At 59.1% G+C, this 14500-nt stretch overlaps 1 protein-coding gene across 8 annotated transcripts in view; it reads right to left on the reverse strand.

The window, feature by feature from the left end:
- ARHGAP22 (Rho GTPase activating protein 22) overlaps positions 1-14500 on the reverse strand; it is a 176917-nt gene that overhangs the window by 3522 nt on the left and 158895 nt on the right. For 6 of the 8 annotated variants that reach the window (XM_047826404.1, XM_047826403.1, XM_047826401.1 and 3 more), the window contains 5 exons: positions 8542-8749; positions 5761-5893; positions 4676-4749; positions 3991-4112; positions 1072-1981 (listed from right to left, as the gene is read on the reverse strand). In XM_047826404.1, the coding sequence (XP_047682360.1) occupies positions 1072-1981; positions 3991-4112; positions 4676-4749; positions 5761-5893; positions 8542-8749 (1447 nt within the window). Of the gene's footprint in view, positions 1-1071; positions 1982-3990; positions 4113-4675; positions 4750-5760; positions 5894-8541; positions 8750-12213; positions 13398-14500 lie in introns of those variants that run through there. The other 2 variants (XM_047826408.1, XM_047826407.1) reach the window with 2 other exon arrangements.

Below are 14500 nucleotides of genomic sequence, written 5' to 3' on the forward strand. Positions count from 1 at the left end.
CCCCCGTCGTATACCTCACAGTTCTACTCCTGTTGTGTCCTTTCTCCTCCTGGCTCAGCCCAATCCTAGTGGTCCTTCAACTCCTAGCTCACACGTCGCCCGCTGTGACCCTCCCTGACCTCCTGCAGAACAGAAGGGCCGACGCTGTCATTGACGCTCCCTGTAGAAATCCCAGGCTCAGAGTCAGAAGCAGGAGTCCCTTCCACCCCCCACTGTCTCTGATGGAGAAAGGAAGACCTCAGAACACACAGACACCTGCTAGTGGGTGGGACCTGATTTACAGGTCAGACATCTGGGGCAAGGGGCTAGGGAGCCGGAGAGGCTGGGAGAAGCACTGCATGCTGTCAGTGCAAGACTCTGCTCCTGACCTTGGGTAGAGAACCTGGCGCCTCAGAGCTGGGGAAACCCCCTCCTCACAGGGGAGGGGGAAGGATCACACCAGGACCATCAGTGAACAAACCTGCAGGGCTCAGAATGGGGCACAAGGCATCCTGTGACCAGGGCAGGTAGGAGGGCACCGCTTAGCACAGCCAGCTCCCTCCTCATAGAAAATTGGATTACAGTCCCAGAAGGCATTTCCATATCGGGCCTGACCAGGTCAGCCAGCCAGGCTAGCTGGCCCAGGGCCAGCATCGCACGTGGGCGCTTCCTTGGGCCCTTGCACACTTCAGGGGGCCCACCTCCTCCCTGAGGGCCACAGAGGGACCCCCATGCTGAGCCCCTCCATTAAAGGTGCTCTGAGCAGCTAAGGCTGAGCTTCTGACTCACTCGCTCATCCAGCAGGCATTTATGGAGCTCTGACTGCATGCCAGGCCCCAGAGCTCCTGAGCTTTCCCAGACATAGGACCCCACCCCTCCATTCCCAACCCCGTCCTGGGGGCATCTCCCAGCAAGGTGGCTCCCAGGGGCTGGCTGCTCTGAGCCCTGCCTCTTGGTGGCTTGCTCTCAGTGCCAGAGGCCATGACCAGAGGCCGACTGCCCAGGGCCTGTGCCCCGTGGGCTGCTGGCCGCAAAGGCTCCGCCGGGCCCCCGGGGCGGCCTCACACTCACCCAGCGGCTGCAGCCCTTTACCTTTTCATACTCATCTCGTACTCAGTCCTCTGCCGGCACAGCTCCGCCCTGAGCTCTGTGACCAGGCCCTGGAGAGCCTCGGAGCAGCGGGCATAGTCCTGGCTGGGGCTGCCTGGGTCACTGGGCTCGCTGCTGCTGATGCAGGTGCCCACCTCGTCTGGGCCACGGCCCAGGTCCGGGGATCTGCGGTCCTCGCTGCTGCTGGGGAAAGGGGAGGGTTCGAGGCCCCCCTCGGTGGGCAGGGAGCTGCAGGCGGACGAGTCGCTGGCCCGGCAGGCTGTGCAGCTGCTGAGCGAGCCCCCCGCCGACGCCTCGCAGGAGGAGGCCCCCGACCACGCCGTGCTGGCCACACTGGGAGTGCTGGGAAAGAGGCCGCTGGGCGGGGGCACGTTGTCGTAGGTGGAGAGTCTCTGCGCAGAGCCAGCATCCTTGAGCCGTTCTCCCGAGGAGGCCCGGCGGTGGCCGCGCAGGGAGGACAGCCCGTTCATGAGCCAGTTCCCTCCGGAGGAGATGATGGGCACCTCCAGGGAGGAGCTGCCCACCTTCGGGCTCCCTGACCGGGCCCCCGGCTGCCAGAAGGAAGATTTCCAGTTGGGCAGAGTCTGCACCTTCTTCCCGGGGCTGGTGGCAGTGGTGGGGCTGCCTCGGCCACCCGGACCCACGGGGGAGGTTCTAGACAGCGCCACCACAGTGGCCCCGTCCAGAGAAGAGGTCCTGTGTGATGGCAGGCCGGGGGTGCCGGGGCTGCCGGGCTCTGGCTGGCCGTCCCTTGGGACCTCCTCGGAGCCCCACCCCACTGTGCACGGTGGGCCCCCCCGTGGGGAGGCTGGCCCCTCCTCGGCCCTCGAGGTGAAGAGTTGGCTGTGTTTGCGGATCAGGACGGTCATCAGGTGCTGGACCAGGGACGTGCCTGCCAGGAAGAGGGAGTGAGAAAGCCTGGCCATGGATGTCTCCAGTCCAGGGTCTCTAGACCAGACCTGACGCAGGGTATCGGCAGTCCAGAACCAGGCTGCTCCTCCAGAGAGCTCAGCAAGGCCTGCCATCTGCCTCCCCGAAGGAAAGGACAGCCACCAAACCCTCCAAATCCAGCACAAGCAGAAGGACCCACCCACGAATCCCCTTCCTTGGACACAGAGGGGTACCGTGCCTCCAGCCCACTCCAGCCCGCGGCGTGCGGGGAAGAAGCAGGCACGATGCTTCTTCTGCGAGCCAGTGGCAGGCAGGCCCTAGAAATCACGACCTAGACATCACAGCCTTCTAGGTTGTCCCAGGTCACTCCCCTGGACTGCTGATGATGGCTGTGCCTGACTGTCCACATTCTGGGGGGCTCTGGGACAGGGACAGAAATGTCTTACAGGTGCATATGGGCACACATACAGTCCCACATGCTGACGGTCGTAACACACAATTCCATATATACACATATAAACGTATGCAGCCCCCAACACACACAATACCCCCCTCACGCACACGTACACACAATCACGCACACAATACCTCCTCTCCAGGCCACAGCCCCTAAGATGCAGCCTGGGAAGCCTGTATTCCTGAGCCTGGGGGTTGGGGAGAAAGCGACAAAATGGGGGCAGTACAATGGGACCGTGGTACCTATCCGCTTGCCTTGGTCCCTGCTATTACCCTCCACCAAACAAAGACCAGAGACTGGGAAGGTTTCCAGGTGATAAGGAAGGAGGGGTCCTTGGGTGGACACTCCCACTAGAGGCAACTAAGAATCCTGGAAAAAATAAAGGAACTCTTAGGCCAGAAAACTGGGTGAGGCAGGAACTCTGGGTTTGCTGTCGGGCATCTGTTCAACCTGGCAGGCCGAGAAACTGGGGGCCTGGGGTGAGAGACCAAGCCAGGCAGGCCAAGGGGGGATCTGAGCGAGCTTGCCACCCCAAGAGTCACAACCTTGGCTTGGGGGGACAGAGAGCTCCAGACAGGTCTGCTCAGCAAGGAATAGCAACTCTGCCCTCAGCTTGCCAGGGGCCAGCAGTGGCAGCCCCAGCAGGCTTTGTCCTGTGTGAGACCTGGCCAGCCTCTGCACACCTTAGCCGGGACTGGCTGTGGGTCTCCTGTCTGCGAGGACTCCCACACTAACCCCTCTGAGACAGTCTTCCACGGGGCCTCTGAGCCTGGGCTCTGTTTCTGGGTCAGCCTGTACCTGTGCCCTTTAGTAAATCTAGCTGACAGAGAGTCACCTTGCCCCTCCTGACCTCAGTTTACTCATGTGTAAAATGGGTGCCATAACCACACATGAGCTGCTTGTAAAGATTAAAATGAAGTGATACGAGTAAGGCACTTAGTAGGGGCCCTTGCATATTGAAAGCAGTGGCTACTGCTAGTTTTCATATTATTATATAATATTAATATATATTAATATACAATATAATAATATAAATATATTTATATATAAATATATAATGTAATATATAATGTAATATAAATATATATAATTAAGATACATTATATAATATATAACTTTTATATATAATATATATAATTTATAAATATAAGTAATAAATATATTATAATAATATATATATTAATATATAATGTTGATATAATATATATATAATATCCTGACATCCAAGGAGCCTGTGACAACTACTTAATAAAAAATTACTTAAGGAAAGCAAAACATCTGTGTGTATTCAAGGGCAAGGGCGCTGACCTCTTCCATCCCACCCCCTCCCCCCCACCCCAGGCCCTCCTGTCATTCTCCATTGCACTCAGTGACCCCATCCGCAGGGCAAAGTTCCTTTTCCTTTTATAGCTGGATCCCATGGGGTCAGAGGTCAGAGGGAGGTGAGGTGTTCTAGAGGCTCCTTCCAGTTCCCCTGGAATGGAGCCCCCTTCCACTGGCCCGGCCCTAGGCCAGGCAGCACCCAGCACCGCCATGCATGCCTCCACCGTTACCTTCCATGATGGTTACCGGGTCTTCCAGCTGTGGCCGGAGTATGTTAGGTCCAAAAACGGTTGCCAGGTTCTGGACACTCATCTTGTTAACATTTGAGTGGGACTGAACTTCATCCAGAAACCTGTACAGTAAGGAAGAGGCAGGTGGCAGAAAAGCAAAACCTGATGCCAGATCTGCTGGGAGCTGCCCGGCCCCCCAGCCCAGCCATGTCCACGAGTGTCCACAGCTGCTGGGCATGGCCAGCTGCCCCTGCCAAGCTCAGAAGGGGGCGGAGCTTCCCTCTCTCAGGGATCTGGGAGGGCCATCAGAAGCAGGGGCCAGAGGGACGACTCTCCCACCTGGAGTGGGGGGGCAGATGCCCAAGAAGGCCCAGACCCCTCAGGCATGGGGCTAAGTGAAGGCCACCTTGCACGCCCTCTCCAGGCACCGGGGCCCCAGTTGTGCTCAGGAGGCAGACCCCTGGGGGAGGGGATGGCAAGAGGCACCCAGAGAAGGGTGAAGGGACAGAGGTGCATCCCCTCACTGGGGAGACTATACCACCACCTGCTCCCACAGGGACTGTAAGCTCTGTGAGTGCAGGGGCTATGTTTCTCTACCCCTCACTGCCTCCATCAGCACCTGGGTGGGAGAATGACCCAGCCCCCTCTGTGCAGGGCACTGAAGCCCCTGCCCCTGGTCACTTACTTGCAGATATATCTGAGCAGGTTGTAATTGGCCAGGGGAAGGCTGCTCACTTGTTTAGCCAACTCCAGAGTCCCCTTGGGATTGAAAGAGAAAAACAACACTTCAAAGGCCAGCACTGAGACCCCAGGCCCTTCTCCTGCTCGAGGGAGGGAGGGCTGGGGAAAGAGGAGGAGGGTGGGCTGGGAGTGGGGGCAGAAATCAGAGTCCAGACCTCCAGCCAAGGCCCATGCAGCCGAGCCTCAGGTGACTAGAAGGCACTCCCCGCTCCATCTCCCTCGGAGGAGCAGTGAGGCCAGGCTTGTGACCTCTTGGGGAAGCAGATTTACTTTTGGGGAATTGATGTGAAGGGTAATGCCTCTGCAGGGCCAAAGAGAAACGTTAGGGCCGGGGCTCAGTACACCTACGGAGGTACAAATATTTGCCAGATAAAGACCCCTCATCTCCCTCAGGGCCAGAGGGTGAGCAAATAAAGTCCTGCCCCAGCCAAAGCAGGCTTAGGGCTTAGACACCTGCGGGAGAGGCTGGGGGTAGGCGTGGGAGCCCTCAGCCCTGGAAGCAGACTCAAATTCTTTTGGGAGGAGGCAGGATATAAATAGATGAAAGGTCTGGTGGTTTCTGAACCCTGTGGCTGGCCTGGGTGGCCTTACGTTCAGGTTGTGTGTGTGTGTGTGTGTGTGTGTGTGTGTGTGTGTGTGTGTGTGCGCGCGCAGCAGGAGCCCCCACTGGGGGCCCAGGACCATGACTGAAACTCGGCCTGCTTTAGGAGGTACCTGCCCCTCCCAGAGACGGAGGCCTGCACGAAGAGAGGACCCTACACAGATGGGATGCTCCAGACATGCACCATCCAGAGCCCCCTCCCACACACAGACCTGCTCCGGGCCCCCCTACAATCACAGAGCAGGGTGCTCCGGGCACCCCCCCCTTCACAGAGCAGGAGGTTCAAGGGCCCCCATCCTACAGAGCAGTTTGTAGGCCAGGATCTATGTGCCACAAAAGTCACTCAAAGTCAGAGTTTGTGCTCTGCATCCATACATCCAATTGCCGGCAGGCCCGCCTCCCAGGATGGGTCCCCAGGAGCCACTAACCTCCCCCTCGTCCTTGGTGAGCAGCTGGGCACAGCTGAGGAAGTCCTCGTACCTGGCGAAGGGGACCACAGGCTCGGGGAGCTCCCGCAGGTACAGCTTCAACAGGGAGGCCACCGTGTGCACGTCTGTTGTGCTGTGGGCAGGGGGACATGCATGAGGCCTGGGACGCCGGGGAACCCCAGAAGTGACCAGCACCTTGCACCACACCACTAGGGGCAGCCTCTGCTCTCATGTCCACGTGTGTGCTTGCGTGTGCACACTGCTAGCCAGGGAACCGGGAGGAGCGCAGGTCCCCTTCTGGTGGCCTGGTGGCTGCCCCAGGGTTCTCTGCAGGGCAACGTGGGAGCTGCTCTGCTCCCAGTAGGGGGTGGATGATGAGTGGGTGATGGGGCCCCCAGGGGCTGGGCAGTCAGAGGTCAGGCCCTGCCCCCCAGCCTCTGAGTTCCTGTTCACATTACAGACGCGTGGGGCTATGTTCATCACCCCATTTCCAGCACCCCAGTGCCCTTTGTGTCCACTCCCAGCTTGGAGCTGCCCGGGGTTAATGCGCCCCCAGTGGAGGGCAGCAACCCTGGGCCTTTTGGCCTCTGGGTTCAGTCCCTGGACTGCGGTCTTGGCACCTCCTCTAAGCTTGCCTTCCTGGATGGGTCTGGGCCTTAGGTATTTCATCTGCTTGTCTAGGGCCCTGGATTTAAACCCTGAACCTGCATCTTAACTCATGGCAAACACTCAAGAAAGATGAGCCAAGGGCCAGGAGAATGTGACTGTGTGCCACTAAGGTGTCACCTGCCCTGGCTGTCCATGGCTGGCCTCACAGAATCCCTTCTGGCTATGACATTTGGGATTCTGGGGTTCTACAGCCCCATATATACCTGAAACCCACACAGCTAGGGCCCCTCTCTGCCTCAAGCCTGATGGCTCTTAGTCTGGCCTGGTCAAGGGGCCCCCGTCCCTGCCTCTAGCCAGGAAAGCTGCTGTCCACGCTCTGCACTACCTTCTCCCAAGGCCACTTTACCTCCTTTGCCAACACCCCCCACTTCCTGGGTGCTCACAGCCCCAGCGGGTGCCCAAGCTCGAGCTCAGTGCCCTCCCTGCCTCCGCCCCCCCCCCCCAGCCCTGTGGGTTCAGTGTGGGCCAAGGCAAGAGCTAGAGCCCCAGGAGGATCGGGGGAGGGGCAGAAAGCAGGGAGGATCTGTAGGGTTGCCCTTGGGGAAGACCTGGGCAGTGTAAACAGAAGTGTGGCCAAGGCCCCTCTGTGACGTCTCCCGTCAGTGGGGGAGGTGAAAGCTTTTCTGTCCTGGGCCAAGTGGACTGAGAGCAGCCCTTCCACTCTGCAGGCCTCGCTGGCTGGAGCCCCATCCTGGCTCCCCCTCCATGCCCTCCGCTTACAGTGCTTCTGGGCCTGGGAGGCCTGCCCCCGCCCCCGCCAGTGTGGCAGCCTCAGTTCACAGCCCCACACATCCCTGCAGCTATGCTGCCCAGATCCTCTGCCCCGCCCTGGTCTAGGGAGCCTGGCCCAGCACCCTGACCGCCTCACCTGCTTCCCTCCCGACCTAGAAACGCACTCCTCACCCTCTCCTTCCTTCTCCACTCACTGCAGAGCCTTTCTTTCCCTTTAACAAAGGCTCAGGGCCTTTTCTTGGTACTTCTTCCTAAACCCCCCTCACCACCCTCCCCTCCTACACAGTCCTGCCCTGAATCCAGGCATCCTTCCCCAGCGCCCAAGGAGACTGTCCTACAGCCCACAGCCCTGTGCGTGCCCACGAGCCTAGGCGTCCCTCTAGGGCAGTGCCCCCTGTCCCGCTCCCTCCCCCAGGATCAGGCTCTCAGCGTGTGGTAAGGGAGCTGGGCACAGAGGCAGGGAGGGCTGCCCTGGGGTCCAAATCAGCTTCTGACCTTACTCTAGGTGTGACCTGGAGAGATAACCCTTAGTTTCTCTGCCCACAGGGTAACACCTCCACCCCTGGATATCTCTTCTTCCCTGAGGGCGGAGCTCCCCTGGGGCGGCATCCAGTCCATCCAGTCCACCTCCGCAGAAGGGAAGTGACAGACTCGCCCGGCTGGGCTGATGGGTCTGGGCGGAAGCTGGAGGCACTGAGGGTGCTCTGCCCCAAGAGCTGGGAAGGCCAAGGCCAAGGCCAAGGCCAAGGCTGCTGGCAGAAACCCATGGGCTTATCCTGGGGCAGAGGCGGGCCTTGACTGTGAGGGCGGACCTGAGAAGAAAGGGCAGCTCCACGGAGGCCGGGGTTGGCTTGATGCACCAAGAACTTTCTATGAAAACTGCTCCATAATGGGTGGGGCCCTGTCAGGAAGAAGAGGCCTCCAAGTAGCCCCCCCTCCCAGGTCACACTTGGGCTCCTAAGTGAAGTTGCCTCTATCCACCAGGCGCAGCCCTGGACCTGGTAAGCCCAGTGATGGGTCAGGACGGATGAGCACCGGTGCAGGGAAGGTGGAGGAGACGGGCTCCCCACCCCTGACACCTGACACCATGTGGGGCTGCTGCGCCATCCTGTCACTGAAGGGGCCTGGGGGTGGGCCAGGGTCCCATCCCTGAAAGGAGGCCCAGGGGGCCTCTGCAGAGACTCTGTGCCCAATGGTCAGCCCATGGGGGAAGCGGGGGGCACTCACTGAGCACATGGGGAGAGCCATGCCACCCAGCATCCTGCTGCCAGGCTCTGTGGGTGCCAACGGGCCTCTGCCCACTGGAGCCCGCATCCTGGGCGGAGCCCCTGCAGCGGGAACGGGCAGGTGATCCGCCTGTACTGTTCTCCCTCGGCTCACCTGTCAAACAGTGGCTTCTCCCCACAGTCGAAGGAATCCTGGAGGTCCCTCACCAGGTTGGCCTGGCCCGGCATGCGGAAGAGCCCCTCCTCAGTGAGCCCACGCTCCCGGATGAAGTCCACGCACTGCTCCACCAGCAGCGGGGCCAGGCGGGGGCCATACTTCCGCTCGTGGTGGACCGTGTCCTCCAGGCGCTGCCCAAAAATTCCTGGGCACAGAGAGGAACTGGTCACACCCTCAGCTAACCAGCTCAGTGAGTGGGGGGGAAGGGTGCTTGGGATGACGGAGGAGGAGGGGTACTGTCAGGGCCCAAAGCGCTCCTGAGGCGCCCGGAAGCTTGAGGAACCTATAAAGGCTTCCTCAGACCCTGGGCAGAACCCAGAGAGCAAGAACAGATGAGGCAGAGCTCACGCCACAAGACAGGGAACGTACTCACAGGAAAACATCATCATGATTCGGCATCACTGGTCGTTAGGGAAATGAAAGTCAAACCCCAGTGGGATACCACCTCACACCCGTTAGGATGGCTACTATCAAAAAAAACCCCCAGAGAACAGCCAAGTGTCGGCGAGGATGTCAGGAAACTGGAAGGCTTGTGCACTGTTGGTGGGAATGTAAACCGGCGCAGTCGCTGTGGAAAACAGTTAAGGAGGTGCCTTAAAAAACGTACAACACGGGGCGCCTGGGTGGCTCAGTCGATTAAGCAGCCGACTTTGGCTCAGGTCATGAACTCGCGGTTCACGGGTTCGAGCCCCGGGTCGGGCTCTGTGCTGACAGCTCAGGGCCTGGAGCCTGCTTCGGATTCTGTGTCCCCTCACCCCCACCCCTGCCCCTCCCCTGCTCATGCTCTGTCTCCCTCTGTCTCTCAATAAAAAAAAAATTTTTTTAATGTACAACAGAACTACCAGACGACCCAGCCACTCCACTTCTGGAAACTCAAACGAGCGGGGCAGAGGACACGCAGGGGGAACTGCCCACGAGCAGAGGGTCCCCGAAAGGGGAGGGGGCGAGCTTGGCACTGCACCCTCAGTGCCTGCCTCCTTTCCTGTCAGCCTCACCCGCTACTTGAGCGTCCTAAATCCGCCTGCTTTGCTGCTGCCTGGCCCATGAGCAGACCTCTACCCAGAGGTCTCTTTCCTCTTCAGTCTGTGCAAATTTCCCATTAGCGCTGGGGAACAGCTCAGACGTGCCCTCCTGTGGGAGCTGTCCCAGCCCCTCACCTCTGCATAACCACAGAGCTCTCGCTCCTTCTCTCCCTGCGCTCTACCACGGATGCGTGAAGACACCTGCCCCTCCTCAGCCCCGAGCTGGTGCTGGACTGGGGGCAGAGGTCAAGGAGCACTGAGTGAAGGATCCAGAGTTCACGCACTCGGCGCCCCTCGCTGGGCTCACAGGGGACCGAAGGCCACAGTCAGGGAAGAGAGACACGGAGCAGAATTCTAAAACGTCCTCCAGAGATCCACAAAGCTGGGATAATCCCATTCAGCCTCCTCTGGGCTCTAGCCCTTCCTGCTCTCCCATCTCCCATCCGGGGGCCAAACGCCATCCTTCTGTCTGCCCCTCTGCCCATCTACCCTTCTGTCACTGTTGCACTTGCACCTCACCCTGTTCTAGGTAGAGGACAGCCTTAGTGCGGCCCGAGAGCTGTAAACATGTAAACCCTACCAGCCGAACGCCTGTTGCTGCCCCCCTCCCACCCCCCTCCCCCAGGAGCACTGACCTCGTATGTTGCTCAGGGACTTTGGGAAACAGTGATAGTGCCTCAGAGGCCCTGTAAGTCGCTGAGCTTGGTGACAGGACTGGGCTACGGGTGGGAGTGGAGACACGGGCAGCAAGTGGCGGTCAAGACTGTAGGCCATAAAAAGATTCTGAGCCTCAATGTGCACGGGTCTGGGTATACATCCCAGCTAAGCTATTGAGCAGAGAGGTGGCCGCCTCTCCTGGGCCTCAGTTTCTCCATCTATAAAATGGGATCATCGTACTGTTTTTAAGGGGCTGCCCTGAGGGCCCTGCCCGAGGCAGGGGGCTGTGAGGCACCACCAGGCCTGGGACTGACCCCACATTCCCAGCAGGGCTGTGCGGAGCTTTGCATGAGACTCTGTGCCAACTTTAGGAGCAAGCTGCCCCCTCACCACCCTCTGAGGAAAGAAGTTTCGTGGAGCGCTACGGGAAAGCTCACTCCAGCCCAGCCCTCTAGGGTTTCCTTTCTCCTGCTATCCTGCTGGAAGCAACCTGCACTCCGGCTACAGGGCCCGGCCTCCTTCACTCTCCTTGCCCACCACTCCCCTTGCCAGGGTCTCTCTGGAAGAACCTGGCAGGGCTCAGAACAGCCACACTGAACTCCCTCAGCCCTCCTGGCACATCTCGGAGGGGAAGCCTTGCCAAGAACCAGCTCCAGTAGGTTTGTCAGATCCCTGGAAACCCAGCCAGTGTGCCGGTTCCTCGAGGTCCCAGCCCACGCTCTTCACAAAGTACTGGCTTTGCCACCAGAGAGGAAACTGGCAGTGGCTGCCTCTCCTCTCGATGAACCTGTCGGAAGGCTCAGAGCTGGGCCGAGCCTCCTTCCCTGCCAGCTCCCCCTGGCAAACCCTAGCCCTCATTCCCCTCTCCCCAGAATCCCCTGAAGAAGCAGGAAGTCACAGGCCACAGACCGGGCAGTCAGTTGGCTCAGATCCCTGTCCTGGATGACCTTGGGCACAGTCCTCAGTCTCCCTGCCACTTCGTGGGGCTGTGAGAAGCCATGGGAGAGCTTCCCACAGCAGGCACACCGAAGCAGGTGCTTGGTGAATGTGGCCTTCTCTTGACCCAGGAGGGCCAGCCTAGGGCCCTGGGCTCTGTCAGCTCAAAGGACTCTGCAGGAAAGGGCCTGGTTTTCCCTCTCTGGAGCTGATTCCCAAGAGGAGACCTCAGGCTGGCTTTGGTTCCTCTAGGGTTCTCTCTAGTTGGTGGCAGGACCAGGAGTGGGGGACTAGGCCACAGTCGGGGAAGAGAGACAAGGAAAAAACGTTCCTAAATTCTCTCCAGAGGTTCAGACTTGGGGAAGTCCCTTCCTGCTCTCAGCTCCCCTCCAAGGTCTGTCAACCCACCCTTTCATGGCTGTATGTGCCCATGTGCATGGCCCTGCTCTGGGGCCTCGACAGCTTCAGAACTGCCCTGGAGGCTGAAACCAACAGGCTGGGCTCTAGCCAGGCCTCACCAACCAAGAAGCTGACATCAGCGCAAGAAAGAGAATGGCAGCAAGAGGCATACATCATCTTGCCGGGGTCCGGCCCATGGTGAGCCAGCCCCAGGGCAGAGGATCCCTATCCTCCCGGTGGCAGCCAGGCCGCGCGCAGCGGCTTTCCCGAGGCCCAGGGAGGCAAACGTGGGGGCGAGCACTGGGTTTGGAGTCGGTAGCCCGGTGTTCCCGTCAGGCTCCGTCCCCTCAGTAGTGGCGGGGGTGGGGATGACCCTTGGAGAGTCCCCTCTCGGCTCCGGGCCGCCACCTCCCCACCCCGGCCGCAAGATAGGAGGGGCCTCTCGCCGCGAACACGCACGCGCCCCGCTCCCCCAGCCCCGCGCCCCACCGCGGGCACCCTGACCCACGCGCGCTCCCCGCCGTGGCCCCCGAGACGCATGCGCGGCGCCCTCCTCGCCCGCGGCGCCGCTTCCCCGCACCCGGTCCCGCGCTACCTGGGGCCGCGGGCGCGCAGCAGGCGGGCAGGCGGCAGGGCGGCCGCGGGCAGGCGCAGCACCGGGAGAAGGCCCGCGAGGCCGGCATCAGGCCCATGGCGCGCCCGGTGCGGCGGCGCGGCGGGGCAGGAATGCCCGGCACGCGCGCAGGTAGCGTCTTGCCCGCCGCCCGCCCCGGGCCCGGACCCTGGAGGGAGGGAGGGCCCGGCACTTGCGAGTTCCTGAAATGCCACGCCTGAAGCCGGCCCCCGGGAAGAGCTCCGGGTTCACACGTCTCACCCCCTTTTCCCGAACGCTCCGCGATACTAGGCTCCTAGGCTCCGGAGGAATGAATGCCAGCAGCTCCCAATGACGGTCCCTTCCAACAGGGGGGACGAGGACTCGCTTTAGGAGCTCCCATTCCCCGCAGGCTGGGAGGCATGTGTTCCAGGTGGGGCAGTGGAGACCCAGGAAGGCCAGGTAACTGTCTGGGTCACCCAGCTTGGGGGTGGGTGGGTGGGTGCGGAGGGAGCGCCGAGCTGGGATCTAACACTGGGCTCCTGGCTTCAGAGCTGGTGCTTCGGCCTTCAAGTAAGGCGTCCTGTGCAGCCCAGAGAGGTGAGTTTTGATGTCCCCATTTTACAGACGCGGCAGCTAAAGTCTAGAGAGTTTATAGAATTTTCCTAAGGTCACACAGCTAGTAAGTGCCAGACCTCCCATCCAGACTTAAATTACCTTAAGACAAGTTAAAGATACGTATCTTAAAGATACATTCTTTCCAGGGCGGGATTCTGTCCCAGTGAAATGAGCCCACAAGCCCATACTTACAAAGTCTGAAGACTGGGACGTTTATATTCCCCCTGGTATATATACCAGGGGGGGCAGGTGCAAAGCAAAGCTGGGGGGGGGGGGGTGGCAGCACCAGGCAGGAGGAATAGAGACCCACGGGGTTCTGTGGGCCAAATTCTGTAAGGGAGGAGCTTAGGGGAGCCCTGGGGCTGGAAGGGGTGGGGGGCTCATCTGAAAGCTGAGTGTGCAGTGCACAGCCAGTGCTCTCCGAAGCAAGGGGGGACCAGGATGAGGCAAATGAGGCACTGCCCACCTGAGCAAAACTTAAGGTATCAAAAACTTCAATAAGCAAGGTAAACATTTCACTGCAGTGTTTTAACAAATACATGTAAAAAAAATGCATGATGAACAAATTATCAAAACTTTAAGTAATGACAGGCTGCAACCCTGCTTTTGGCACAGATCCTGTGAGCGTCTCGCCCTAATCCCCCGGATCCTGTCTTCATTTGAAATTTTGAGATTTACTGTAGACGTGGTAGGAGAAATAATGATTCCCCCCTCCCCAAATGTCCACATCCTAACCCCTGGAACCTGTGACTGTGTTACCTCACCTAATAAAAGGGATTTTGCAGACATGATTAAATTAAGGATGGAGAGATTGTACTGGATTATCCAGGTAGGTTTTCTAAAAGGGAGGCAGAGGGAAGGCTGACTACAGAAGAGGTAATGATGGGAAGGAGGGAAGCAGAGACCGGAGTGATGAGGCCACAACCAACGAATGTGAACAGCGTTCTAGGAGGTGGACAGGCGAGGAACAGGGTCTCCCAAGAGCCCTCAGAAGGAACAGGCCCTTCCAAAACCTTGATTTTAGCGAAGACTCAGTTCTGACTTCTGACCTCCACGATTATGACAGGATAAATTTGTGTTGTTTTGAGCCACTAAGTTTGTGGCAATTTGTTAGAGTAGCAATAAGAAACTAATGTAATGGACTTTTTGCATTAATTTCCATTACAAATATCACAATAACATGTTCATCCTGATCACTGAGGCTTTTGCTGCCCTCCTTAAATTCTGTGCTGCAGGCCACATAGGCCCCCTAGTCCTGGCCCTGATACTAGTATGGGGGTGGGGGCTCACATCCTCCTTAGCCCTGGGTTCTGGGGAGGGGCTCAGGGCTCTCCCTTCCCAAAGTTCAAGTACACAGGAAGGGAGGAAGGGCATTTCATGATGCCAGTGAGGGCCACAAGCCAAGGAATGCCCCGCCCTAAACCTGTCAGAAAAGCCTAGGGCTCCCACTACCCAGGGACCGTCTGGGTCTGAGCAGCACTGTCCACCTTCAAGGGAAGGACCCAAGGGCTCAGTTAGAGTCACCTACCCTGGGGGTAGGCAGACCCTCCCAGTGGCCATGTGGGCTCTGATGCCATCTTGCTTTCTCCTCCTGAGCTTTCGCTCCCCTACCTGTGCGGTTAGACCTGCCAGTCTCTAGGGAATCCCTTCCACTCCCACACAGATTCCCCAG

Source organism: Prionailurus viverrinus, chromosome D2 (assembly GCF_022837055.1).
Source record: "Prionailurus viverrinus isolate Anna chromosome D2, UM_Priviv_1.0, whole genome shotgun sequence".
Lineage (NCBI taxonomy): Eukaryota > Metazoa > Chordata > Mammalia > Carnivora > Felidae > Prionailurus > Prionailurus viverrinus.